Source organism: Puma concolor, chromosome D2 (genome assembly GCF_028749965.1).
Source record: "Puma concolor isolate L17-30 chromosome D2, mPumCon1.1.hap2, whole genome shotgun sequence".
NCBI classification, from domain to species: domain Eukaryota; kingdom Metazoa; phylum Chordata; class Mammalia; order Carnivora; family Felidae; genus Puma; species Puma concolor.
The window spans coordinates 8,016,630-8,044,339 of record NC_141677.1 but is presented as its reverse complement, the minus strand read 5'-3'; the positions used below and the strand labels follow the sequence as shown (position 1 = coordinate 8,044,339).

At 43.4% G+C, this 27,710-nt stretch overlaps 1 protein-coding gene across 2 annotated transcripts; it reads right to left on the bottom strand.

Annotated features, from left to right (window-relative positions):
* Window positions 1-11,354: 11,354 nt before the first annotated feature.
* On the bottom strand, window positions 11,355-27,251 carry LIPF (lipase F, gastric type). 2 transcript variants are annotated; one of them, XM_025914976.1, is made up of 9 exons: window positions 27,129-27,251; window positions 26,834-26,951; window positions 25,827-26,025; window positions 23,607-23,716; window positions 18,976-19,112; window positions 17,196-17,342; window positions 14,652-14,723; window positions 13,924-13,995; window positions 11,355-11,591 (listed from the first exon to the last, which is right to left on the bottom strand). In XM_025914976.1, exons 1-9 carry the CDS (start codon window positions 27,231-27,233, stop codon window positions 11,355-11,357), a joined length of 1,197 nt encoding a protein of 398 aa, XP_025770761.1. In that variant the 5' UTR covers window positions 27,234-27,251. The 2 variants fall into 2 exon arrangements, with proteins under 2 accessions (XP_025770761.1, XP_025770762.1); XM_025914977.1 differs by having other exon boundaries at window positions 25,827-25,929; window positions 26,837-26,951.
* Window positions 27,252-27,710: the final 459 nt, after the last annotated feature.

Here is a 27,710-nt window from a genome sequence, read left to right as displayed (position 1 = left end):
TTTGCACATACGATTATTTTTTTTACTGTATTGATTTGTTCGAGGAACCTGGGTGGTTCAGTTGGTTAAGCGTCTGACACTTGATTTTGGCTCAGGTCATGATCTCACGGTTTGTGAGTTCGAGCCCCGTGTCTGGCTCTTCATTTGATGGCATGGAGCCTGCTTGGGATTTTCTCTCTCTCTGTGTCTCTCCCTCTCTCTCTCTCTCTCTCCTCTCTCTCTCTCTCCCTCTCTGTCTGCCCCTCTCCTGCTCATGCTCTCTTTTTCCTCAAAATAAATAAAATAAATATTTAAAAAATTATTTATTTACGAGAGAGAGAGAGAGAGAGAAGGAACATGTGCACGAGGGAGGGGCAGAGAGAGGAGAGAGAGAGAATGCTGTCAGCACAAAGCCCCACCTGAGGTTGGAGGTGGGGCTCCAGGCAGGGCTCGAACTAACAAATGGTGAGATCATGACCTGAGCCAAATCAAGAGTCAGATGTTGAATGGACGGTGCCACCCAGACGCCCCTGCACACACAATTACTCTCTGCATGCTTGCATTGTACAACTGATATATTACCTTCTCTTTGTGAATTACTTTACGACTTAATTCCTAATTTTTTTTAAAGATAAATTTTCACATTTTTTAATTTGGGGCCTTACCACGCTAAGTATAACGGGCACAAGCGCCACCTATTGATTAAATAGAGTAAATGCCTTGGATAAGAGGGAGAGCGGAAGCAAACCTCTAAATTTATATTTTAGTGGTAAATTTGGGTAACAGTATAGTTCCCGCAAAATTTCTTTGTTCAAATAGATTGTGAACACAAAAACGTTTCAAATAACAGTAAGTGTTTTCTCATAAGAATAAGCTGCATGTCTGTGCGCTTATGGAATTAATTTCATGGAACGGTTCAATTTTAGAGCTGTAAAAACAAAACACTGCCAGATTCACGACAATTCTGAGATAGCCAGAAAGCATAGCTATGTATTAATGGTATAGATTTATGGATCTGTGTGCAATCTGAAATATCTATTACTATTAGGTCATTTAAAACTCAATTTTGACTTCCAAAATCTTTTAGAGCTGAACAGTATGTTATGGTAGATGGAAAATTATCAATGCTTTTCCTTTTTATTTCTTTTTTTCTTTTCTTTTTATGTTTATTTATTTTTGAGAGAGAAAGAGGGACAGAGTGTGAGTGGGGGAGGGGCAGAGAGCGGGAGACACAGAATCCAAAGCGGACTTCAGGCTCTGAGCTGTCAGCACAGACCCCAACGTGGGGCTTGAACTCATGAACCTCGAGATCATGACCTGAGCCAAAATCTGACGCTGAACCAATGGAGCCACCCAGGTGCCTCTTTCTTTCTTTCTTTCTTTCTTTCTTTCTTTCTTTCTTTCTTGCCTCTTTCTTTCTTTCTTTCTTTCTTTCTTTCTTTCTTTCTTTCTTTCTCTTTCTTTCTTTCTTTTCTTTCTTTCTTTTCTTTCTTTCTTTCTTTCTTTCTTTCTTTCTTTCTTCTTTCTCTTTCTTTCTTTCTTTCTTTCTTTCTTTCTTTCTTTCTTTCTTCCTTTCTTGTTTATTTATTTTGAGACAGAGAGAGAGAGAGAGCATGAGCAGGGAAGGAGCGGAGAAAGAGGGAGAGAGGGAGAATCCCAAGCCACAGAGTGCTGGAACTCATGAACTGCAAGATCATGAACTGAGCTGAAATCAAGAGTCAGACACTCAGTTCAGCAGACTGAGCCACCCAGGCGCCCCCAATGCTTTTTAAACAATGCTGATATTTGCACCTCAGTCAGTACATCCTGGGGCTATAAACTGGTATGTCCTTAATATCAACATTAGGCACAAGTTACCATTAAGATTATTAAGATAATGCCATAAGCAGGATTTTTTTTCTCTATTTTTTTCTATAATTTTCTCTATTTTTCTCTCTCTCTTTTTTTTTTTTTTTCTATTATTTTCTCTATTTCAGCTGTCTCCTTTGTTTCATGTCTGGAATGGAAGTATAAAAGTCAATAAGCTGAACCACATTATAAGGGATGAGAATTGTTTCTAATAGGAGATAAGTTACCGGGGCACCTGGGTGGCTCAGTTGGTAAGCGTCTGACTTCGGCTCAGGTCACGATCTCACGGTTCGTGGGTTCAAGCCCGGCATCGGGCTCTCTGCTGTCAGAACAGAGCCCACTTCAGATTCTGGGTCTCCCTCTCTGGCCCTCCCCTGCTCATGTTCTCTCCCTCTCCCTCCCTGAAAAATAAACATTAAAAAGAAGAGATCTGTTACTTACCAGATTTAACGCAATAAAAGATCACCATAGACATAAGCAATTAGAATTGTGATTTTCTGATCATAAAGCATAGGGAAATGAAGGCGAATTAGTAACAACACAGCCAAACGTGGTCTGTTCGATAGACTTAAAACAGTGATTCTCAAAGTATAGATTCCTGACCAGTAGTATCACATCATGTGGGAACTTGTTAGAAACGCAAATTCTTAGACTCACTGCAGACCAATTAAATCAGGAACATTGTTGGGTGAGTGGGTGCCTGGGTATGTTAAGCATCCGACTTTGGCTCAGGTCATGATCTCATGGTTTCTGAGTTCGAACCCTGCATCGGGCTCTCTGCTGTCAGTATGGAGCCTGCTTGGGACCCTCTGTCTTCCTCTCTCTGCCCCTCCCCTGCTCTCTCTCTCTCTCTCTGTCTCTCTCAAACATTAAAAAGCAAAATTTGGAACACTGGGATTTAGCCCTAGAAATATGTGTTTGAACAAGCCTTCCAGGTGACTCTGATGTATGCTAAAAGTTGACATTAGGATACTATTCTCCAGGGTATTTCTGCACATCTCAGGTCAATTTTCCTTTCAGGTTTTTTTCAAAGTTGTTTGCATAGCGACCCAAACCCTCTGCCTTAGAAAACAGAGGTAGTATCTCTCTTTTTAGGAGAGAGGGCTGGTTTGTTCCCGACCAGTATAATGAAGACAGTGTCCCTCCCTGGGACAGAGGTTGGATAGGTTTGCTAGACGCCCCCTTAATCCGATTGGGGGTTCTTTAAGTTTAGGGTTCTTCTCTGTGGTATAGAGCCACTTGTGCAATGTCCCTCTGGGTCAGCTTTCACATCATCCCTATGGGACTCAGGCAACAAGGGCCAGATGGAGGTCGTGAGGTCCGCTGTGCTGTAAGAGACTCCTTTGTCTCTGACCTGGGAGTTTCCTGTCCTTTGCCAGTATTGATAACATTGTGGCAGGATCGCTTGATGACTTGCAAGACGGTGTAGAGCTACTGGGCCAGTCACTCAAATAAATGGCATCTCTCCCACTCTGGTCCATTCTCTGCTCAGATGTCACTTCCCAAGGGGACTTGTCCTGATCACTCCATTTCACATAGTGCCTTGTGTCCTTCCCACTCCCCTACCTGCTCTATTTTTATTATCAGTGATTATTATTACCCGATACCATAATCTATGTCTGTTTATATCTTATTATCAACCTTTACCACTAAAATGTAAGTTCTATGAGGCCAAGAGGTCTGTCCTCTGTTCCTGCACCTAGAATAGTGTCATGTCAAGTTTTGTAATAATTTTTTAAACATTTTTTTTCAACATTTATTTTTTTTGGGACAGAGAGAGACAGAGCATGAATGGGGGAGGGGCAGAGAGAGAGGGAGACACAGAATCAGAAACAGGCTCCAGGCTCTGAGCCGTCAGCCCAGAGCCCGATGCGGGGCTCGAACTCACGGACCGCGAGATCGTGACCTGGCTGAAGTCGGACGCTTAACCGACTGCGCCACCCAGGCGCCTCTAAATATTTTTTAATGTTTTATATATTTATTTTGAGAGGAGCGGCAGAGTGAGAGAGAGAGAGAGAGAGAGAGAGAGAGAGAGAGATTCCTAAGCAGGCTCCACGCTGTCAGTGCAAAGCCCGACTCAGGGCTCCATCTCGGGAACCAACAGATCATGACCTGAGTTGAAATCAAGAGTCCAATGCTTAACTGACTGAGCCACCCAGGCGTTCCAAGCTCTGTAATTATTTATTGAATGTCAATATTTATTAAATGAATATCAACATATTATATGTAACTTAAGCTTATTAAATGAATATAAGTATTTTCTACAAGCAGAACAGGTGTAATAGAACAAGAAGTAGATTTTTTTGAATTTTTAAAACTTTTTTTTAAAGTTTATTTATTTTGAGATGGGGCGAGTGGCAGAGAGAGAGAAGGAGAAAGAGAGAGAGAGAATCCCAAGCAGACTCTGTGCTGTGAGCACAGAGCCTGACTCGGGACTCAAACTCACTACAAGGTCATGACCTGAGCTGAAACCAAGAGTCGGATACTTAACTGACTGAGCCACCCAGGTGCCCTGAACCAAAAACCTTTTAAAAAATTGAATCTTGGCTTGTTTTGATAAGTTCAGCCACATTTTGCAATGAGATGCTTCAAAATGAAGATGCAAAACAGAATCTTTAGGTCACTAGAAAGGATATATTAATGCTTAGATAATTAAAGTTTTTTGGCAGAATATTTATTCAAGGGAAAGTAATTCTTTTCCTTTTTTATAGCTTTTTAAAAAATGTTTATTTATTTTTGAGACAGCTCAAGCAGGGGAGGGGCAGAGAGAGGGGGACAGAGGATCCAGAACAGGCTCCATTCTGACAGAGGAGAGACCAATGTGGGGCTCGAACTCATGAGCCGTGAGATCATGACCTGAGCTGAAGTTGGCCACTCAACTGACTGAGGCGCTCAGGTGCACCCAAGTAATTCTTTTTCTGACGGTGTGCCTGTGTCTGTGCACACACATTCTAAGTAGTATATGTGTGTATGAATATATATATAATTTTATAAGCATATGTATATTATACAAAGATTATTATATACACGAGTATATTTATAACATGTGTTTGTAAATACAAGAACTCAGGTATTTGTAAATATATATATTTACGCTTAGAGATATATTTTTAGACACACATACAATGAGTATATAGTCTTCCGTGTTTCATAAGTTGAGCTAATACATTTATGATAAGGAGATAAGGATTCACAAACAGAGTCACTTGATTCTCCACAGGCATATTGTACCTCGGCACTTCATAGGGACTGACCTTGCTACAGTGACACAAATTGAACAATATAGGGATATATGATAGACGAGAAGCTGGGAAGAATGAGCAGGCCTACCAAATGAACACAGGAAGAGGAAAACATTTTCCCAATGCTTTTCAGTCTTGGAAATCCATCTTGAAATAATTATACCAGATGGTTAAAATTCAGAGAGGTATCATTCAGTAAGGAATGTAAACTGTATAATTATTAAAATGAAATAATCAGACGGGGGCCAGCTGGTTCCTAAGATTGTGTCTAACTGGTCTCCATAACTATGTATAAACTTGGGCTTCCTGCTTTTATTACTGTGACTTCAGTAGTTTACTTAAAGATAATGAGGCTTTGAGGAACTGATTTATGCTAACCAAAATCACAGAAAAGACCCGAAGAGCCAGAATATCAATTGCTTTACGTGCAGAGAAATGACCTGCTGCGGAGTAGAGCAGACACTTACATTGGCTGCTCTCACAACTTCTCACTTAGTAGTTATTCTATCCTGAAGCTAAGTTACTGTGAGAAGATTATCTGGAATATAAGAGCAAAGAAAGATGACCTTAACAGAGAGTGTCGTGGAGGTATAAAAATAATAATGGGTGATATTGATTGGGTGTTACTACTTATATTAAAAGTCTGGCATAGAGAAACCATGCAATGGATATTTATTTGTTCAATGAGTGAATATGGAAAACCTCACAGCAGCTCTGTGAAGTCAATGCTTTCATTTTTTCCACTGGAGAAAACTGAGTCTCGGAAAGATAACTCCTTTTTCCGCAAAATGAATCAACGATCTGCACTTGAACCCAGGTCGCGTTGACCTGGTCCCAGGTCGCGTTGACTTCCTCGTTCGTGTTTACGACAGTTTTGTTCCGCTGCTTTCTTGACAACGTATATATTCTTCTCTACCTGCAAATCGACTACAATCCATTCAGTTTTAGGTTCCCATGTATCCTCACTCACTGTAGACCTTGTTATGACATCGCCTTCTTACGAGGCCTTGACATGTTTTAAAGTTTATTTAGCTTTAATTGAATGTCCTCGATGATGTTTTTTGCACTCACTGCTATCACCAACAACCTATCTGAAAACCAACTTCTTAGGGTGGGTTATTTAAGTAGCTCATCTTGTCCACATCTCGCTTTGTTTTTTTGAGTGCTGCTTTCAAGAGAAAATTCTAGAGTGGCCTCTGATGTGTATGCCTTGAACGCTTTCTCCTGTTAGCTTAGAGTGTATGTGGCTTTTATAACCTCCGAGTTGGGCTAGGACAATGCCCAACTGAAACAGAGGAGGTGCACATCGGGAGGTGCAGATCCCGTGCCATCCCTGCAATATCTTGCTCTCTTGACTTTTTTTCTTGCCTCCACTTCTTCTTTTTCAATGCATCATCTATCCAGCTAGTTCTGCCTTCTTGCACGTTTTCAGAGATATCTTACATTCACCCGGCGATTTTCTCACCAGAAATGTGTCTGGAGCCTAGGCACTCAGACGTGCAGGACGACCCTGAATAATGTGTCACAAAATCCTCAGCATTTCTTCCCTCAGATAACTCTAGACACATTTAATCTGGGCAACGTGACAGAGCTAGTTATGTCAGCTTTGTGAGGCAAACAGAGAAGATTACTTGCACTAGGATATGTGGATTCCAGTCCTGGGACTCAGCCTCTGTGAACTTTAATATCCTCCCTGGGAAAATGCTGGGATGAAAGCCGGCAGTTGCTTCAGATCTCTTTTAATTTTGAAGCACCATGATGTTCACAATTTCGAGTCGTGTTATTTCTGGCGAGTTTTAAATTACAACACACTTCCCTGTTCATAGGTATTGGTCTTCAATGCGAGTTAGGCACAGAACATGGAAACCTACTGGCAACCCCAAAATAAGTTAGAAAGAATTCTGGAGGGGGCTGTGAACCACAGTGTGAAGGTGCAAGTTAAGAGGTGTATTTGTGACATGAGGAAGAGATGGTTGGACTGGAAGGGAGGCTACTGGACAAAGTAGTTGCCGAAGAGCTAGAATAGATGAGGAACTCTAGATCTAGGAGGAGTTGGGATGGGAAATTGAGGAATTTGAATTTAGGAAGTTGAAGATGGAGAGGATGGTAGGGATCAGTTTGGAATATTAAGCGTGGAGACTAGAGAAAGGAAGGCCATTTGAGATACTACTGCAACCGTTCGAGCACTGTGTGTTCACAGATATCATGGTGGAGAAGGAGATGAAGAGCTGATAGTTTTGAAAAATTGACAGAAAAATGAATATGAACGCCTGATGTATTTTGTCTTAAAGGCCCAAAGACAATGACCAACCCAATAGCAATGATCACCCTCACTACTAGAATATGATTTAAAAAAAATTTTTTTTAACGTTTATTTATTTTTGAGACAGAGAGAGACAGAGCATGAATGGGGGAGGGTCAGAGAGAGGGAGACACAGAATCTGAAACAGGCTCCAGGCTCTGAGCTGTCAGCACAGAGCCGGACGCGGGGCTCGAACTCACGGACCACGAGATCATGACCTGAGCTGAAGTCGACCGCTTAACCGACTGAGCCACCCAGGCGCCCGTAGAATATGATTTTTTAAATTAAAAAAAAATATCTTTTTTTATTTTAGAGAGAGAGTGAGCATGAGCCAGGGAGAAGGAGAGAGAGAAAATCCCATGCAGGCCCCACACTCAGCGCGGAGCCCAATGTGGGGCTCAATTCCAGAACCCTGGGCTCATGACCTGAGCTGAAATCAAAAGTTGGACGCTCAACCCATGGAGCCACTCAGGTGCCCCTAGAATATGACGTCTTCAAAGGAGCCAGGACTTCTTAGGGAAATAATTGATTCCAGAGCAGGGGAGGCAAATACACAAGATGATGGGTGAGGTCAAAAGGACGATGGAGCCATTCATACAGGCTCTCACAAGCCATAAAAGGGAATGATTTTAATATCACTAAGGATAAAAATTGCATTGAATTGAAACACATCGAATATGCAAAGGACCATGAATTTATTATGATACTAAAAGAAGGAAAATTAATTTTGGAAATTGAAAAAGGGAGAGAAGCATATATTTTGTGGTAGCTCAAGTAATACAGGAAGAAAATTCTCTCCTATGGAAGTATCCAAGCTAATAAATGAAAAAAAAAAATTGATTCACTTAGACCATCACCACTCCCTAGCCCCTAGTGAACAGTTGAATCTGGGGACTGAAGAGAAATGGTTCCTGACCTCCTAAAAGATGAGCAGTTTTGCATTATGATCCTCCGTCTCTGAAATAGTTTTTCTAAAACAGATCTTAATGTGACCAAGGTTATAATTTACAAGAATGGTTCTTTTTTAAAAGAATTTTTAAATGTTTATTTATTTTTGAGAGAGAGAAAGAGAGAGAGAGCAAGGGAAGGGCAGAGAGAGAGGGAGACAGAATCCCAAGTAGGCTCCATCCCCCCAGCACAGAGCCCGATGGGGGCTCGAACCCAGGAAACGCGAGGTCATGACCTGAGCCGGAAACAAGAGTCGGATGCTTAACCGACTGAGCCACCCACGCGCCCCCACAAGAATGGTTCTTGGCAGGGAGGGGGCACAGTTTTTCCCTTAAGGGGGTATTTGACAACATCTGGAGACTTGGTAACTGTCACCACTTCGGGCGTGTGTTTTACTGACATCTGGTGGGTAAAGACCAGGGATGCTGCAAAAACCTATAAAGCCCAGGCTTATGTGGGCAAAATTATCTGGCAAATAGAATGTCAGTCGTGTTGGGGTTAAGAATTCCTGACTTACGGGACATGAGAAAGGGAGAGGAACATGTTAAATAATACTACTAAATATGATCGGCAAAAATCTCATTGGTATGAAACTACAAGCAAAAGACAGTTTCTCTAACAACAACAACCAAAAAATGTAAAGAAATAAAAAGAAATGGGACAGATGACCTGTAGACCTAAGGAGATAAGAGACAGATCAACCAATAAAAAGGCGAGGAGCTTATTTGGATCCTGATTCAAGCAAACTATAAAAAAATTTGACATTTTTGAGACAATTGGAAATTTGAAGAGACGCTGGATGTTTAACGATATTAAGGAATTTTTGGATGTGGTAATGGTATTGTTATGTTTAAAAAGAGACCTTGTCAGGGGCGCCTGGGTGGCTCAGTGCGTTAAGCATCTGACTTCGGCTCAGGTCATGGTCTCACAGTTGGGGAGTTCGAACTCCGTATCCCGCTCTCTGCTATCAACACAGAGCCTGCTTCGAATTCTGTCTCCCTCTTTCTGCCCCTCCCCCGTGCTCTCTCTCTCTGTCTCTCAAAAATAAATAAACATTTAGGGGCGCCTGGGTGGCGCAGTCGGTTAAGCGTCCGACTTCAGCCAGGTCGCGATCTCGCGGTCCGTGAGTTCGAGCCCCGCGTCAGGCTCTGGGCTGATGGCTCAGAGCCTGGAGCCTGTTTCCGATTCTGTGTCTCCCTCTCTCTCTGCCCCTCCCCCGTTCATGCTCTGTCTCTCTCTGTCCCAAAAATAAATAAACGTTGAAAAAAAAAAATAAATAAACATTTAAAAAATTAAGAAATAAAAAGAGACCTTATCTTCCAGAAATACATCCTGAAATACTCATTGGTGAAATATATAATGTCTCAAATTTGCTTCAAACTACTGTGGGAACTAGGTAGTAACTAGTGAAATAAATCCTTGAAGGTCAGCTGGGATGTTGGCCGTTCAGATTTAGGAATGAGAGATATTAGTAGAAATATATTTTATTTCTATAAACTATATACCTACTTGGGTTCAACAACTAAAACCAAAGTTGTCCGCGTTTGCTAAATGCGGACTAAAAGAAACAGAGTTCGCTTTAATGATCGTTCTTCTCTTGAGAAGGCAGAGTTGATGAAGCATCTGGCTCCTTAACCAGTGACGCCACCATGAACATTAGTCACTAGGCACTGAGACGCTCGTGTCAGTTTATTGAAGGCTGCCAACAAAGTTCACTGAAATATTGAAATCAAGGCTTTTACGTGATCTTCTTTGGCCAATTTCTTGTTTCCACTTTAAAAATACAGGGGATAAAATGAACAAGAAAGCTTCGGGCTTTCTAGCAAAGGTTGAGGGACCTCGCAGTGTAACGAAACATTAACAGCGTTTTGTGAATACCCACTATGTTCTATACACAACGTGGGTACCAGATAGTCTTGATCTCGTATGTATTTTTTGCCCATTAAGCCCGACCATAGCATGCTAGGTGTGACCCAAAAAGCTTCATTGTATAAAATCCGAGGTCACAATATCACCGGGTTGGTAGAATTTCCCAGGTGAGACTGTGCTTACTGGAGATCTTGGACGTTTGGAGGAGACATTTTGTTGGGGGGGTGGGTGGGTGGGCGTGCTTCTGGATCCCGTGTTTGCCAGGATGGTGGCAGTGACGTGAAAAATCTTGTGGTTGGTTGTTGCACGTTTTGTGGTCAAGGTCCAGGGATGTGGGATAGAAGAGCAGAAGGGATAGAGAACACATTTCGTCCCCAACTTCCAGAACCAGGGCTACCCTTTGGTCTCTTCCCTCTAGGAAGTGAGAGTGAGCTGCCTTTGATTGAGCTTGCTTTGAGTGAGCTTGCTTTGCCATTTCATGGAGGTAAATACGCAAAACAGCACGTGATATGCAGCAGAGAGGGAGAGAATGGTCTGCAGCGGTCATAGGCCATAGAAGGCGATGCACACGGGTACTCAATCTCACGCACGCATGGGGGGCATCAGTGTTCCATCCCAGGACCATCTGTTGGCAACACTCACCACTCGTGTCTCATGTTCTAGGTTGGGTCTAGCAGATGCATGGAATGGGAAGGCCGGAAGAGACGTTTCGCCTCTCCAGGAATCTGTTCTTTCAAGAGTTTCTGCACCCCATGTTAAGCACAAAAAAATTTTTTAATTATTTTATTTGTTTATTTTTTCCTTTATTTATTTTGAGAGAGAGAGAGAGAGGAGGGGAGAGGCAGAGAGAGAGGGAGAGAGAGAACATCCCAAGCAGGCTCTGCACTGTCAGCGTAGAGCCTGATGCAGGGCTTGAACTAATGAACGGTGAGATCGTGACCTCAAGCTGAAATCAAGAGTCTGACGATTAACCGACTGAGTCACCCAGGTGCCCCTTAAAATTATTTTAAATCCAAAACAATAAACGGAAAGATTATTGATGCGAATATATTTCTAAAGTCAAAATTACAGGAAGAATCACCATATCCCAAAGCGTTATAGAGAACCATATGTGAGAGAAGAAATTAATTTTGGAAAAATAAACGGATAATTCTTTAAATCTAGAACTACTTATTATCTTCTCCCATCATAGAAATGATTTCATTGTAAATTACTTGAGGGGCATCCATGGCCCAGATAAAGTCCAAGTGATTGTAAGGAGGAATCTTCCTGTGGTAAATGAGATTGGGGAGTTTGGAAAGCAGAAGGTCCACATCTTCAGGGTCTGCCAACAAGTCATTGCCACCATTCCACACCGCAATCGGGACGTGCATGTCCGTCAGGTTGTAGTAGGGGGGTGTGGGCTAAAATGCAAGACAGAAAGAATCTCAGTTTTGTAGGTAGCTGCACTTTAAATATTTATTCCTTGGCTAAATTAATATATATTTACATATTTAATATATAATAATATATTTATATATGATTTAATATATAATATACGTATGTGTGTGTATATATGTGTATACACACACACATACATATATATGTGTATACATACATACATATATATATACGTATATATATATATATGTATACACATATATATATGTAACATTAGCCGACCTAGATATTTTATTGAAGTATAATTGACTTAGAACATTATATTAATTTCAGGTGTACAACATAATGATTTAAAATATGCACATATCATGAAATGATTGCCACAATAAGTGTAGTTAATGTCCACCACCACACATAGTCGCCATTTATTTTCTTGTGATGAGACCTTTCAAGATCTACTTTCTTGGCAACTTTCAAACACACAATACGGTATTGTTCATTATAGTCACCATGCTGTATGTGACACCCTCAGGACTTACTTGTTGTATGAACTGGGAGTTTGTACCTTTTGACCACCGTCAGCCATTTTACCAACCCTGTACCCCTCACCTCTGCCAACTACCAATTGTTCTCGGTATCCATGAATTCAGCTGCTGTTTTTGTTTTCAGATCCCACATGGAAGTGAGATTATATACTACGTATCCTCCTCTGTCTGACTTAGTTGACTTAGTATCAAGCCCTCAAGTTTCATCCATGTTTTGCAAATGGCATGACCTAGTTTTTTAAGAAGATTCTTAACAGTCATTGCTCAGAGAAAGTCACCCTTATCCACAGCGCAAAGTAGATGCAATATGTTTTAGGTCAGTGCTTCTTAAACTCTAACAGGCCTGTAAATCACCTGTGGATCTTGTTAATATGAAGATTCTGATCTGGGGGAAGGGCCAGGATTCTGCATTCCTAGGTGATGCTGACCCTGTTGGTCCTGGACCATGGCCTTGAATAGCAAGGCTTTAGATAACAATTCTTACAAATTAAAAATTTAGATTTCTACCCAAGTGAAAGGAAGTGGATTTGACTGGATTCTAACTGTAATTGACTGTTTCTACCCAGACCCTCTAAAATATGGTCTTGAAATGTCTTGAGTCATTTATTTTGGCTTCGTATTGATGTATCAGTAGGGTCAGTGGGTAGGTCAGTCAGTTCAGTGAAGGGGTTGTATTTGTTGAATACTTACCTGATTTTTCTAAATATTGGATCAAATTGTGATAAAAGCTATCATCAGCCCCATTTGCGTTTCTAGAAAAATCACCATTTACACACACATTTTAAAAAGGTTAATAAAGCAGGACAAGGAAATAAGCAAACCATTACCAGTTTCACCACTATCAACAGAGCATTTTGTTGGTTTTTTCCGATCATGTTCTCAAGAATACTATCCAATATACTAAGTTTTTCTATATTCTCACCTTACAGAATAGCCAACTTGTCGTAGCAAAATAATGAATCATATAGAATTGTTCATAGTATTTTAACACTTTATTATAGTGAGGAAAAGAGTAATATAGAGAATATCCGTAATAATAAACCTACTTTCCTTTATTCATGTTCCACTGTTCAAAGGGTTTATTAGATGCTGGCTTCTGGCTCTTAAATTAGTGTCACTGCCTCAGTGGAAGACCATCCTGTGCTATTTTGGGCTTGGCTGGGGGGGGGGGGAGGGTGCACTTGGGACTTGGTGTTCCAGGTCCTCCCAGATGGCTGCCTGGGACTGCTGGTAGGTACAGCCCAGTAGAAAGGTAGATGCAAAGCAAGTCTGTGTTGTGGGGCCTTGTGGAGGTGATGGTCGGGGAAAAGGCATCTCAACAATGCTTGATCTGACGGTGTTGTGAGAAAACCCTCTTTAAAGACATCGAAAATGGCACAAAAGCAGGAGGCATCTTCTCTACACATACGATATTGTGGTGAAGAGACAGAAATCCCTTCTAAACATTGAGTCATGGAAGCAGATGGAAATCAGGAGGCTCCCCACCGATACTTGGGTGGAAAATGTGGGGTGGGGTCAGGCCAGGGCAAGTCTGTGCAAGAGGGTGAGGGGTGATGCGTTCTAGAACGTTCCTCGCACGTGGTGGTGTGGGACCCTGAGTGCAGCCACTGGAGCAGGAGTTCACGGCGCGATGTCTGGTCTGATGACAGGATTCTAAGGAAATTATCGTCCACTTTCTAATTTCCTTAAGGATGAATCTGGGCACTAACACTCCTTTGGAAAGTGTATGCATGATTATTGTAATGTCATCTCAAACCTTTTATATCTTTGTCTTTCAAAATGTGAATAATTTTAACTTCAAGAAGCTTACCTGATGAAAGTGAATCATGTTCTGAACTGGACTTCCCCAGTCAAAAGCTTGGAATTTCCCAGACTTGACAGCCTAATGGAGAGAAATTAAGAATACAAAGAAATAAAAACTCTCCTCACTGTGTGAAAATCAAAGCTTTCTAGGAAGTTTACTTCCGATGTAAACAGTTATTGAAAAACATTCTTCTCCTTCCAAAAAACCAAGACTGTTCATCCTCTAAGACAAGATATCTATGCAAGTTTAAATGTAGCTTTGCTTGAAATATTTTTTTCTTGCATGCCACGTCCTAAAAATCATTCCTTTCTTTGCTCCCAAAAGTGATTGTTTTCAGAGGATTTCCATTCACATGGATTGATAGCTATTATCAGCAACTAGCCACATGGCAGAAAAATACCCTTCCAGGAGCATTTGACAGACTATCTTAAGAGTGTGCTCTAGGGGGGCGTCTGGGTGGCTCAGTCGGTTAAGCATCTGACTTCGGCTCAGGTCGTGATCTTGTGGCTCGTGGGTTTGACACCCATCAGGCTCTGTGCGGACAGATCAGAGCCTGGAGCCTGCTTTGGATTCTGTCTCTCCTTCTCTCTGCCCCTCCTTTGCCCATGCTCTGTCTCTCTGTCTCAAAAATAAAAATAAACACTAAAAAAAAAAAAAAAATGAATGTGCTTTGGGTAAAGTGCCAGGGGTTCAGGCACACAACAGAAGTTTTAATAGTATTTGAGAAGTGATACCTGGGACCAGTGGAGGACGTTTTGAACCGACGTTCCTGCTGGATTATGTGACAGATACACATCCAAGCGACTCTAGAAAGCGAACACAGACACACAGACACCGATGTATGTTTGGTTTCTTAAAAATAGCCTAAGACTGAAATTGTTCTGATCCAGGTCAGGTGTTTAAGGGCAGGGTTTACCCGAAAGATAGGAGCAACACGGCTGTATGCCAGTTTAGAGTTTGCAAGGGGCAATTGCAGGAGCCAGTTTGTTTGGTCAGTGGCTACTCCATGAGAAGACTTCCCAAGAAGTTTCGAGAAATGGCCAATGTCACATGGTTTGTATCAGGGTGGAGCCAGGGACTTTAATCTAGCTCTCTAACGTCTCAGCTCTTCATTCTTCCCTAGCCGGTGCCGGAGTGCAGTAAACGTAACGTCCATACACAAGCCTCGTGCTCTACAGACCTATGTATGTATATATATCTAGACGTATGTATGTATACGCCATATATGTGATAGTCAGTATACATATATGGCACATTTATAATCTCTATGCCATCCTGCTGTCTTATCAGTGTCCTTGGTCAGACCCCGGGCAACAAACTGAAATCCCCATCTCATCTTGCATAGATTAGTTCATAGTGGGTCTTAATTCCACTGTATCGAAGACCATGGATAGGATCAAACAAATTGACCATCTTCCTAGGGGAATGAAGTGTCTCTTCACATAATTTTCATGCAGAGGATGAACTCTCTAATTGCCTCCTCATGTATCTATTTTATTATTATTTTTCTCTTAAGGCTTTTATGGATGGAACCCAGTAATTTGGTCTGCCTTTTCTTGGTGTGGTAAAGGTAGACTACTCTGTTGAGCTCCACATACAAAATGGCAGACATTCCCAGAGCCAAAGAGTGACTCCCTTCCAAGGGAGAAGGATGAGACTTGTATTTACCATCAAAAATAGGAACTAAGGAAAGTTCCCTTTGTTCGTATATATTTTAAAATATCTACAGATTCTGACTAACATTGAGAAAAAGACCTGAATGTCCTTGATTTCCATGACGGAGGGAACATATCTGTCTTTTCACTGTTGTGTTCCCAGTAGCTACAACCCTTAGTAGTGCCTCCAATAAACGTTGTTTAGTGAGTAGGTACCTGTAGGTAGAATTATATCGTCTTATCAGTGCACTTGGTGTTTTTGGTTTTTTTTCAGGTTCTCAAGGGTATGTAACTAAACTGACAATTTTGAGTGAGGAGAATTGTCGATATATAATAGTATCACTAGCAAAACGTGCTATTGCTATGAGTGATGTGCTTTGAACTATGTTCTGTATGTCTTCCACATATTAGTTCATTTAATCTCCACAATGGTACATTTTGTGGAAAAGCAAACCAAGAAGATGAGTGTAAGTCAGCTCCAAAAACGGGATTTGAATTTAGCCTCTTAGCTTAACTCCATACTCTTAACTACTTTTGATTCTGCATTTTGCAGTCTTAAAACCCCAATCCGGGGCACATGGTTGGCTCAGTCAGTCAAGCGTTGGACTGTTGATTTCAGTCAGGTCATGATCTCACGGTTCATGAGTTCGAGCCTGCATTGGATTCTCTCTCTCCCTCTCTCTCTGCCCTTTCCCCACTCATGCTCGCTCTCTCTCTCTCTCTCTCTCTCTCTCCCTCTCAAAATAAATAAACTTTAAAACCCCTACCCAAGGCAAAGCAAGTGAAATAGAAGATAAAGAGTGTGGACGAGCGCTAACATAATTTCTCTGAAATGAGTTTTTTGTTGTTGTTGTTGTTAAAGTTTATTTATTGAGCCCCAACATGGGGCTCAATCCCACGAACTGTTGTACCATGACCTGAATGGAAATCAAGAGTCAGACGCTCAACCCCCTGAGCCACCCAGGTGCCCTAGCATTAAGAATATTTATAAAGAACATTTATTCAATGCCTAGACATTGTTTTCCTACAGAGAAGCCTGCCAAAGCATATGGCTCAATGCCTCCCCTTACAGATTTTAAATATGATGCCAATTATTTAGGTGGTCAAAAGTGAGTAGTGCTCACCACCTACTATTTTTTCTACCTGCTGTTTACTTTAGGAGGCCCTTGGGTGACAGCAGGGAGCTGAAGGAACAAAACTGGGAGCAACGGTGTGACTTCCCTTGGGCTGAGCTACATGGCCTGGACACAGTTCTGAAGCTATTCCTAGCTGTTTCAATGATCATTTCTTTAAAAAAAATTTTTTTGTGTAATGTTTATTTTTAAGAGAGCGAGAGAGACAGAGCGCAAGCAGGGGAGGGGCAGAGAGAGAGAAGGAGACACAGAATCCAAAGCAGGCTTCAGGTTCTGAGCTGTCAGCACAGAGCCCGACACGAGGCTCGAACCCACGGACCGTGAGATCATGACCTGAGCCAAAGTCGGACGCATAACCGACTGAGCCCCCCAGGCGCCCCTGAATGATCATTTCTAAGTGATGGTAGGACAAGTCATCAAAGTGTTGCTCAAAATCTTCAGAATAGAAATGTCAATGCAAAAAAAAAAAGAAATGTCAATGCATACAAACCATATTCAAGTTACTAGTGTCAAATCCACAAATGATAAATAAGGCGTTGCTACAGAGGAGGTCCACCATCTCGCGGGAGCACACTTCAGTGGCAAGAAATTGATCAAAAAAGTGGTGTGGGTAGAATATTTTGTTCCCGAATACAATCTGAAAAACAAAAGCATCGTTAGAAGTTTCCAAAAATTAAGCTGCAGAAAAGACGCATTAATTTGTCTTGTTTCCTGGTATAGGTGTGACTAGGCTGATGGGATTTTCATCTTATGTTGTTTTAGGAATCTTGAAAACTTTTTCTCACTTTATTCCCACAACATAGTTGTGGAGGGGATAGGGCCGATGCTCCATACTGAGTATTTATGGTTCCACCGAGAAATGTACTGGCTGCTGAGAAGTATAAGACACGAAGAATTATAGTCTAGTTGGGCTACTAAGAGTCATGAAATAAGATCATAAAACAATGTGGCAGAATGTCATAATTAAGCGCCGAGATACGTGATCTCAGCAATAAAACATGAAAAGATCAGGAGCGGAAATGGTGACTCAGCCATATTTTCAGCAAAGCCTTTGGAAAGACAACGAAGCCAGGACTGCATGGGTTGAAAGACAATTGAAAGATTTGCTTCAAGTCTTCTTGAGCAAAGAAGAAGGCTGCATGAGGAAACAGGAGGCTAATAAAGGGTCTGGGGCTTGTGCTAAGTAGAACCGGATTATAGCTAGAATCCTGACCCAAGCCTCAAGCCCCTGACTTAAGGTCTAGTGCTTTTTATTATTATTTTAAAACCACCTGTCCACATCGCCTATCAGAGCCTCAGAGCACAAGGAGGTAATAAATGTCTGCATCAACGCAGCCAGTAATTATACTCAAGGTCATTACGATTTTTCACATTCTGAATAGAAGCTTTACAAATGTAGTTTGGAGGTAAAGTTTCTTAGGCTTGTGACACATACACACATGTTCGTTCGGAGTGAAAAGAAATGAACAGTACAAAACCGCAGGAGGAAATAGCATCATGACTTTTTACAGCCTGATGTAAAACTGTTCTAAAGGATGCTGTGTCTGCGTATGTGAGCGTTGGTTTCTGCAGGGGGAGGAAGGGATTAAAGTGTAGGAAGAACAAAGATTACGAATTCCCTCCCCTGTAGGCGCCTATACAAGGCACTTCTGGTTTATTGCGACCCATGCTCCAGTCCTCTGGAACCCCATTAAAGGAGGAAACTCTTAGGAAAAGCGTTGGAAAGCCATAGGGCATTTGATGAAGGGCCTCAAGGTCCTGGCCTCTCCAAGCGTTGCCTTCTTCCGCTCTTCTTCCTTTTCCCTCCCCTTCCCTTTGTTTTCTACCCTTCCTCTTCCTGGTTTTCTCTGTGATGGGTAGTTTACGCTTCTTCTTTTGACTGTGTGGTTTTGTTCTTATTTCCCCTCCCCGCCCTGGTGTGCAATCGCGGCTTTCACACGGGTTGAAGGAAACCGAACGTCTGTGAGGGAGCACCCACACTCCCGGAGTTGCTAACCCTCGGAAAGTAACGGAACGCGCGGAAACAAACGGGGATCTCAGCGGCTCAACGGGGATTCAACTGCGGTCGGTGCTAGCCGAGAAATACTACACACGCGCGCACAAGGAATAAACCACGCCTGCGCACAAGGAATAAAACGCGCACGCGTCCCTCCCCATTCCTGGGTAAAAACGTGATTGGAAACCACCCCAGGTGATTTTGTTCTGTCTGCATCACTCTGAAACCCAGGGGCGATTTGTTATCTTAGATTCAGTTAAAGAGAATCACATACCTTGAAGAGGAATGACGGAAGAAGCATGAGCTTGTTTAACAGGGTCTTGGTGTACTTGACAGTGGCCACAGGAGCCAGCGCATAAAAAGTTTTTATTTTCTTAGCCAGCTTGGGATTGGTAGAGAAGGCAATAAAACCTGAAATAGAACAAGGAATTGGCGAAGAAGGTCCACGCGTGTGTGCGCGCGTGTGTTACAAGCGTGACATTATTTTGGATTTACTCCAAGTGCCATTTACTAAGGGCGACAACCTGAGACACTGACCATCTCTGCTTGCTCAGAGCGATCAGATTTTCATAGATTTGTTTTCTTCTCATAGACTGTCTGGGAACATGAGGCTAGAACTTTTCAAAAGTCATAATAAATTCTTTTATCTGACTTTCGAAAATAGGCTAACTTTAGGTTAATCAAATGGTGACAAAAGCGATGTATACAACGTATGGATTTTGAGGAGTTCAAATTCATGTCATCTCAGGGAGATCATTAGCATTGCAGATGAGTAGGGTGTGTAAGTGGGAAGATTAAAAGCACAGGTTTGAAATCTGACCAAACAGGATTTGAATCCCAGTTCTGTGGTTTACTGGCTTTGTGACCCTGGAGGAGTCACCTAAAACTAAGAGCCCCAGTTTTCTCATCTGAAATATGGGGATAATAATGAGTGCTTCATTAGGTTTTTTAGGAACCAAGTGAGGTGAATTATAGAAGGTATTTACCAGGACACGAGGCATATCATAAATGCTGGACAAGTGAGTAGCCAAGATAATTCAAACGTCTACACACGGTAAATATACTCAGCTCCTGTCTGTAATTAACTGATTTTATGTACAGTAGCATATTGGTAGACTAGGATGTGACCAAATAGTTATTGAGCTAAATTCTATACAGTCAAACTACATAGGATAACCTCTCCCCACAGTTAATAATGGGGTTTTTTTAGACACAAGAATAGCCTGAAAAAAAAGAAGTTTCAAATGTAGACACTTAACGTCACCTGTGTAATATACAGCCTAATTTTACTTGAGGAAGAATGGTCTTTCAAGAAGACTACATTTATTACGGGATTCTTTACTTGATTGCCTAACTCTGCAGATTACAACCAGCATATCACCCAGAGAAAGCAAGAATCACACGTGAAGAACCCGCGTGGGTATCAGTAGGTCCCCACACTGTCAAGACAAGTGACTTCTCAGAATACACTTGCTGGCTCAGAATGAACAATCCTGTTTTACGCGCAATTCTAACAAGGGTGCTTATCTAACTTCCCAGTCCACAGAAGATTAGAAACACCTTCCAGAAGAATAGGAGTGGGGTGACAGCAATGATAAGATATCCGTTCGTAAGAAAGAAGAATGATCCCATTTAATTCAGTTGACTCCAAAGAGTGGTCATTGGGAGTTATTTAGTGTCAGTCCTATCTCAACAAATCCTAAGGACACTGTTGCAGTGTATCTCAAGGCAATAATTTTAGGACCCAAGATCACCGAGAAAAGGTTAAACTCTGTTCAGTGTGTACTATTTAAAAAAGCAGCAGTGTAGGGGTGCCTGGGTGGCTCAGCTGGTTGAGCATCTGACTTCAGCTCAGGCCATGATCTCATGGTTCGTGAGTTCGAGCCCCTCATCGGGCTTTTTGCTGTCAGTGCAGCACCTGCTTTGCATCCTCTGTCCTTCTCTCTCTCTGCCCCTCCCCACTCATTCCCCTCCCCAAAAGAAATAAAACATTAAAAAAAAAGGCAGAAGTGTGTCATGAGTCAAAGGCAGATTTCCCTCCAAATGATGGGATTTTTGTGTGGTTTTGGAGACTAAAGGGGTGAAGTTTTGGTAATCTAGAGCACCTGCCACTCTTTGACAGAGGAGTGTGAGTCGATTATGGGCCATGTGGGTCTGATGCTGTGCTGCCCTGCCTGGATTCCTTACACGTCTGAGGCATTTATTCAACCCCAGCCGCTCCTCTCTCATTTTGCTTTTGCTCAAGACAATCCAGGGTTCTCAAAGAATTCAACAGAATCTCTTCCCAGGGCAGCCTGCATTGAATGGCTGGCCAACAGGTGGGTAAAAAGGCCCAGCCACCTAGTCTCGCTCAAAGACTCTGAAAAGCCATCCCAGACAGAGTGCGCTGAGGACTTTTTGGGGACTGCATCACGTCCCAGCTTCTTCCCCTGCTACGCCCGCCTTTCTGGCCTTCGCTCAAGCAGTGTTTATGTACACATCCCGAATACGAATCCTCATCTCCTTGGAAACATGATGTATGCCACAATGACAAAGGACACCCGGAAGCTCTTCTTCAGACCTCTTTCTCCGTCTCGAATTCTCTAGGGGAGATCCGTGCTGTAGGAGAGCAAGCGGTCGAAAGAGGATTCCCATGAGCGCCCACCGCCAACTTCATCGACTTCCTCGCATCTGTGTCTAGACACGGACATTCCAATCGCTTCGAATCATGGCATGGGCTCAGGCCATCAGCCGAGAGTGGGGACTAGCGTAAAAACACACTGTTATTCCACCCCCTTTCGCTTCCACCCTTTCCCTTCCCTGTCTGGCTTTCTCTCATGCGCTCTTGAACTCACTAGATGCTCACATCCCAGCCACTCCTCTGAGGTTGCTCTTAGGAAGGTCACCTCTCCTGCTGCCAAGTGCAATGGTCCCTTCTCAGACTTCATTTCACCTGACTCCTCAACAGCCTCTTCCATGGTTGACCACCTTCTCCTTAAAACACATTCTCCTCTTGACTTCCAGAACACCAGGCACTCCTGGCTTCCCTCCGCGCTATTGTCACCATCACTTCCCAGGATCATTGTCTGGTTCTCTCTCATCTTCCAGGTTAAGAGTGGCCCAGGCCTTAGTCGGGGGACACCTCCTCTTTCCTGTCTGACCTCACTCCTTTGCATCCTGTCTCATGTACATTTTGTGTTTTCAGTCCAGTCCTCTCCCCTGTACCCCAGGTTTGTATCATTACTCGACTGCTTGGCCCTGCACTGAAATCTCCGACAGGTATCTAAGAGTCAGCAGCTAGAGAATGCAGCCCCTGTTCCCTGGTGCCATATCAGCCCTTCTCACAGCCTTTGCCATCAGGGTTTGGGTGTCTCCATGACTCCAGGTGCTCAGGTCACAAATCCCGGTGTCATTCTTGACTCCTCTCTTTCTCTCACACCCCATATCCACTGTGGAGGCAAGTCCTGTACGTTGCCCCTCCAGAAAATACCTGGAAACTAACCGTGCACCACAGCTCCCTACCCTCAGCCAGGTCACTGTCAAGTCTCAGGCGGGTGGGTTACTCTAAGGGTCCTCTAGCTGGGTTCCCTAACCCAGTTCTCCATCAGTAGCTGGAGGGATCCTGTTCACAGGACCCTGTACCTTCCCATCCTGTTGAGGATCCTGAGGTCAGATGCTAGAACTCCTCTCTTCAAAACTCTGTGGTTTCCCTGTTCACTCAGAGTAAAAGCTGAAATCCGTGCAACAGTCAAAAAGCCCTGGGGCGCCTGGGTGGCTCAGTCAGTTAGGAGTCCAACTTCTGCTCAGGTCATGATCTCACAGTGCGTGAGTTCGAGCCCCGTGTCAGGCTCTGTTCTGAAAGCTCGGAGCCTGGAGCCTGCTTCGGATCCTGTGTCTCCCTCTCTCTGCCCCTTCCCCACTTCAAAAATAAATAAACATTAAAAAGCCCTGAACAGTCTGCCCTCCTCAAACCACATCCCACCCCTCCATCTCGTCTCTCGCTGTCTCTCTATCTGGTTCAGCTACACAATGCATTGCCTCGTGGCCGTTCCTTGAACACGCTGCAGCCTCAGAGCCTTAAAGGCTCTTGTCCTCCTTTCCTCCCGGAACATCAGTCTTTCAGGTATACACACGGCTCAGACCCTGACCTCCTTCGTGCCTTTACTCTGAGAGTGCTGGTGGTTTTCTCTAAACTCGCTGAATCCCCTCTAATGCTCCCTGAGAGGTTTTCCCGATTTATTTGTTTCCCGTAACATTACTATTACCTACCTACTCTCTTAAAAAGAATTTTTTTTAAGTTTATTTATTTTCAGAGAGAGCATGAGCAGGGGAGGGGCAAAGAGAGAGGGAGAGAGAGAGAATCCCAAGCAGGCTCCATGCTGTCATCGCGGAGCCTGTCGTGGGGGCTCAGACTCACAAACCAGGAGATCACGACCTGAGCGGAAGTCAAGAGTCTGACGCTGAACCTACTGAGCCACTCAGGCACTCCTATTTTACTTTTTGATCTTTGTCACCTTCTCTGCCTCCCCACTAGAGTATATGCAGTACAAAGATGGAAATTTTAATGTACTTCATTTATTGCTGTATTCTTAGGACACGTGGCTGGTGCTCCATAAATGCGGTTGAACGGATGGAGTAAGGTCAATCCAGAGGCCGTGCGAAGCCATGTCTCTGAGCGTGGGCTTGGCCGTCAGATGGCCCGAGCTAGTATCTGAGTCACCCTCTGTGCTGCACCTGTGTTACGTGCGCACAAATGATTGACCCTCCTGTTTTGCTTCCCCATATATACGATAGGAATAATAATTGTCCCCATGTCACTGGGTCGTTGCGGCCATTACATCATAGAATGAATGGAAAACGATCAGCAAATGGCCAATATGCCTGCCCGACCGCTGGAAGGAGGTCTATAGGAACCCTTTTACCTACCAATCGTGGTGCCCTGGGAATGGCCGACGTAGCGGAGCTGATCCTGTCCAGTTTTCTTTAAAATGAAGTCAATTGTGGCTGGAAGGTCGTATTTAGCCATTTCATCAAAGCTGCAAGGAAAAAAATAAAAATAAAACGACATGCATTTCCTTGCTATAATTTCTAAGAGTCGAGCATATTTATAGCTAAGCCTCTCTTAGAGAAACAGAAAACCAGGTTCTCTAAGCATTGCTGCTGATCGACCATTAGCTAATGCTGATAGACCATTAGCATTAGGTGCTTTGGAGGGGCGGCTTCTTATAAACAGATGACATCATTTCTGAGGCACAGCGTTACAGCTGCAGTTTAATCCAAACAAGGTAGCATCTGCAGATGGGGATTATTCCTATACCTAAAAATGAAAGTCAGATTTAATAATCCTTTGTATGCAGTGTTCCAGTGCCTGATCAGGTGAATCGTATCTTCCTCTATTTTACTCTCCACGGATGAGCCAGAGTGAGCTTTTGAAAATGCAGATGGGGGGGCGCCTGGGTGGCGCAGTCGGTTGAGCGTCCAACTTCAGCCAGGTCACGATCTCGCGGTCTGTGAGTTCGAGCCCCGCGTCAGGCTCTGGGCTGATGGCTCAGAGCCTGGAGCCTGTTTCCGATTCTGTGTCTCCCTCTCTCTCTGCCCCTCCCCCGTTCATGCTCTGTCTCTCTCTGTCCCAAAAATAAATAAATGTTGAAAAAAAAAAATTAAAAAAAAAAAAAAAAAAAGAAAATGCAGATGGGGAGGGGCGCCTGGGTGGCTCAGTTGGTTAAGCGTCCGGCTTCGGCTCAGGTCATGATCTCGTGGTTCATGAGTTTGAGCCCCACTTAGGGCTCTGTGCTGACAGCTGGGAGCCTGGAGCCTGCTTCAGATTCTGTGTCTCCCTCTCTCTCTGCCCCCGGCCCCTGCTCATCCTCTCTCTCTCTGTCTCTCTCTCTCTCTCTCTCAAAAATAAACATTTAAAAAAGGAAAGGAGGGGCGCCTGGGTGGCTCGGTCGGTTAAGCGTCCAACTTCGGCTCAGGTCATGATCTCAGGGTCCGTGGGTTCGAGCCCCGTGTCAGGCTCTGTGCTGACCGCTCAGAGCCTGGAGCCTGTTTCCGATTCTGTCTCCCTCTCTCTCTGCCCCTCCCCCGTTCATGCTCTGTCTCTCTCTGTCTCAAAAATAAACGTTAAAATTAAAAAAAATAAAATAAAATAAAAAAGAAAAGGAAATGCAAACGGAGATTATGCCACTCCGTTGTTGGAGACTTTCTGGTGGCTTCTCATTGCACTCAGACGAGTTCCCAGGCCCTCAGCGTGACCCTTGTAGCTGGCCTGACCCGGCCCTCTTCAGCATCTGTCATCTCCCGTCCTGTCTCTCTTCCTCATCACTCAGGAGTCACGGGCTTCCTCTCAGGCCCTGGAACCCTCAGAGCACTTCTGTGCCTCAGCATCATCACAGAAATCTCTGCTGTTTCCCCTTTTATCGGCAATTTCCAGGGACGAGGCCCTAGAGGGCCGGAGATCAGAAACCTGTGCAAATCTTTCCACAGTGTCCCCCATCTTTACTCTCTCCCTCCCCCGCCTCAGCCTTGAATCTCCCAGGTTCTTGAATCTCCCACGGAGTTTTAACATCCTCCCAAATCTCTGCGGATGCTCCTTTGGGAATCTGATGAGGGCAGTGAATGTTCTTGTTTCAGGTTGCTTTGCTCCTTCCATTTGGAAAAGCGTATTCAGGGAATCTGCGAATAATGGTGCTGAGATCTGTAGAAAGTGTGGGGGGAAAGCTACCCTTGCAGGGAGGTGTATGGAAGAAGCCAAAAAGGGATTAGGATACGAATGACTTGCTTTTACCCCACTTGGAGGATAGCAGGCTAAAATAGGACTGGGTTGGGGGCGCCTGGGTGGCTCAGTCGGCTCAGGGTCCAACTTTGGCTCGGGTCATGATCTCGAGGTTCGTGGGTTCAAGACCCATGTCAGACTCTGTGCTGACTGCTCGGAGCCTGGAGCCTGCTTCGGACTCTGTGTCTCCCTCTCCCTCTCTGCCCCTCCCCTACTCATGCTCTGTCTCTCTCTCCCTCCCTCTGTCTCTCAAAAAATAAATAAACACTTAAAAATTTAAAGAACAATAGGACTGGGTTGGAATACACACGCACGCGACCACCCATGCTTTCTAAACTCAGTATTTATTTTTAATTGCCCCTTTTCTTTACCTGAAAGCCCAGAATTCAACTGAGTCTGGCGAGTAGTATAGGTTTTTCCTGGCCCAGGTGTTCCCCCTGCTGTTCCCCAGCCACACGTCATAACCAGCATCGGCCAGAAGGAAGGCCAGGCTGTTGTTGGGAAGGTTGGAAATCCAGTTTGTGGCTGACGCGAGCAAACCGTGCTGCAAAAACACAACAGGTCTCCGGCCTAAGGGAGAAAAGTGTATTCAAGCTTTATAAACTCATCCCTTATTCTCAGATAAACACGAAGACAGAACTAGGCTTTCGTAGGACAAGAATGCAATACGTTTGCTTGACTGAGTTGACCATTTGAATATATTACCTTAATCACGGTGACAGTTACTCAAGTGACAAGCCACATCGAATTGTGCACTTTAAATATGTGCCGTTTATTGGATGCCAATTCTATCTCAAAAGCCATTGAAAAACTTATGTTCTGAGGAAATTCAGCATGTTGTTAATTTAAGTGGATTGTGAGTGGTAAAGTGATAGGTGATCTTGCTGAATTTTACTCTTTTTTGTGCTTCACCGTTTTCTTGCAATGAGAAAAAAGATAAATTTTTGGCAGCAATAGCCAAAAAGATGACCTTTATCTGTTCAGGAAATGAGCCTCAAATCATCTCGCACATTCTGGCTAACTTTTCTTGATCTCCGGGACTCAGCTTAATTATTGTTTCCAGAGCAAGTTTTTCTTGACTTCTGCTAGCCCAGTTGGGCACCTTTGCCAGAACGTCTAGTTTAATATTCTCTGTACATGTCTAGCACGTGTCACATATTATTGTAACCATCTGTCCATGTATCTATCTCATTGACTTGATGGTGATCTCTTTGAAGACCGGAGGTAAAGTCTCATCACTGTTACATTTCCAGAACAAGCCAGACCCATTAAGTCCTTAGGAAGAAATGAAAGGAGGAAGGAGGGGAGGAAAGAATGAAAGGAAGAAAAGTGTGAGGGAAAGAGGAAGGGAGAAAAAGGGAGGGAGGCAGGGTTATACCTTTATTCTCTGAATTTTTCCTTCCATAAGGGATTCTGTTGATCCCAAGGACGTAACCATCCTCAGTCACAACTTCATACTCTTCATTTGGGTATCCCCAGAAGGAGATCATCTGACTCTGGGGAGGAAAAACACAGCTTTAAGTTTTAGTTGACTTTTTAAACGCATCTGGTAAGCAGATATGGTTAGTTACTCTTGATCGGTCATGTCAAGGCTTCACCTCACCGTGATTCTAAGTCACGGTGGTAGCTCCTCGTTCTATAGGTTCCCTACCCCCCGCCCCCCAGTGACTTACAATATTCATAGTCACTTCAGGGTTTGTCGGGTGTAATTTTCCCAAGAAACCATGTGTGGTTCCAAGCGCAGATATCAAACTGGCCACTGTTAATAGCAACAGCATTTTGGTCTTGCCTGAAACAGAAGAATGACCCGTGCATGGTTAAACTATTACACTTTCTTCATACTTGTATTTGTGCTAATTTTCCTTTCACGCAAACTAGAGAAAGGCTTGGGTTGGATTATATTCTGTTGGGCAGTAAACTGGGACACGTGGATATCGGCGTTGCAATGCTTGACTTGATTCCTTTCAGAACATTTCCCACTCGGTTTTCCAGTCGTGTTGAGTAAACCTGAATTGATAAAAATGTCTTCTAATTGTCTGACATAAGATCCCATTCTTAGTATACCGCATGTTTAAGGCTTTTGTCAACTCATTTTGAGAGCCCAAGGTTGTATGTGTGTTGTGTACACATTTGATTCTTCTAGATTCATCCTCAATGTGACATGCATTCGAACTCATTGTGGCATTTTGGATAGTGTTTATAATAGCCACTCCATAAATATTTATTGATTTGGGGTAATTATGTGGATTTAAAAG

Bases quoted from the DNA above. Each gene is read 5' to 3' on its own strand.
- LIPF (XM_025914976.1), bottom strand. From the start codon at position 27,233: ATGCTGTTGCTATTAACAGTGGCCAGTTTGATATCTGCGCTTGGAACC. The intron at 17,343-18,975 runs GTATGTGATTCT...TTTGTTTTTCAG, and splicing joins TTCCGTCATTCCTCTTCAAG to ATTGTATTCGGGAACAAAAT. The intron at 11,592-13,923 runs GTAAGCTTCTTG...CTTGCATTTTAG, and splicing joins ACATGATTCACTTTCATCAG to CCCACACCCCCCTACTACAA.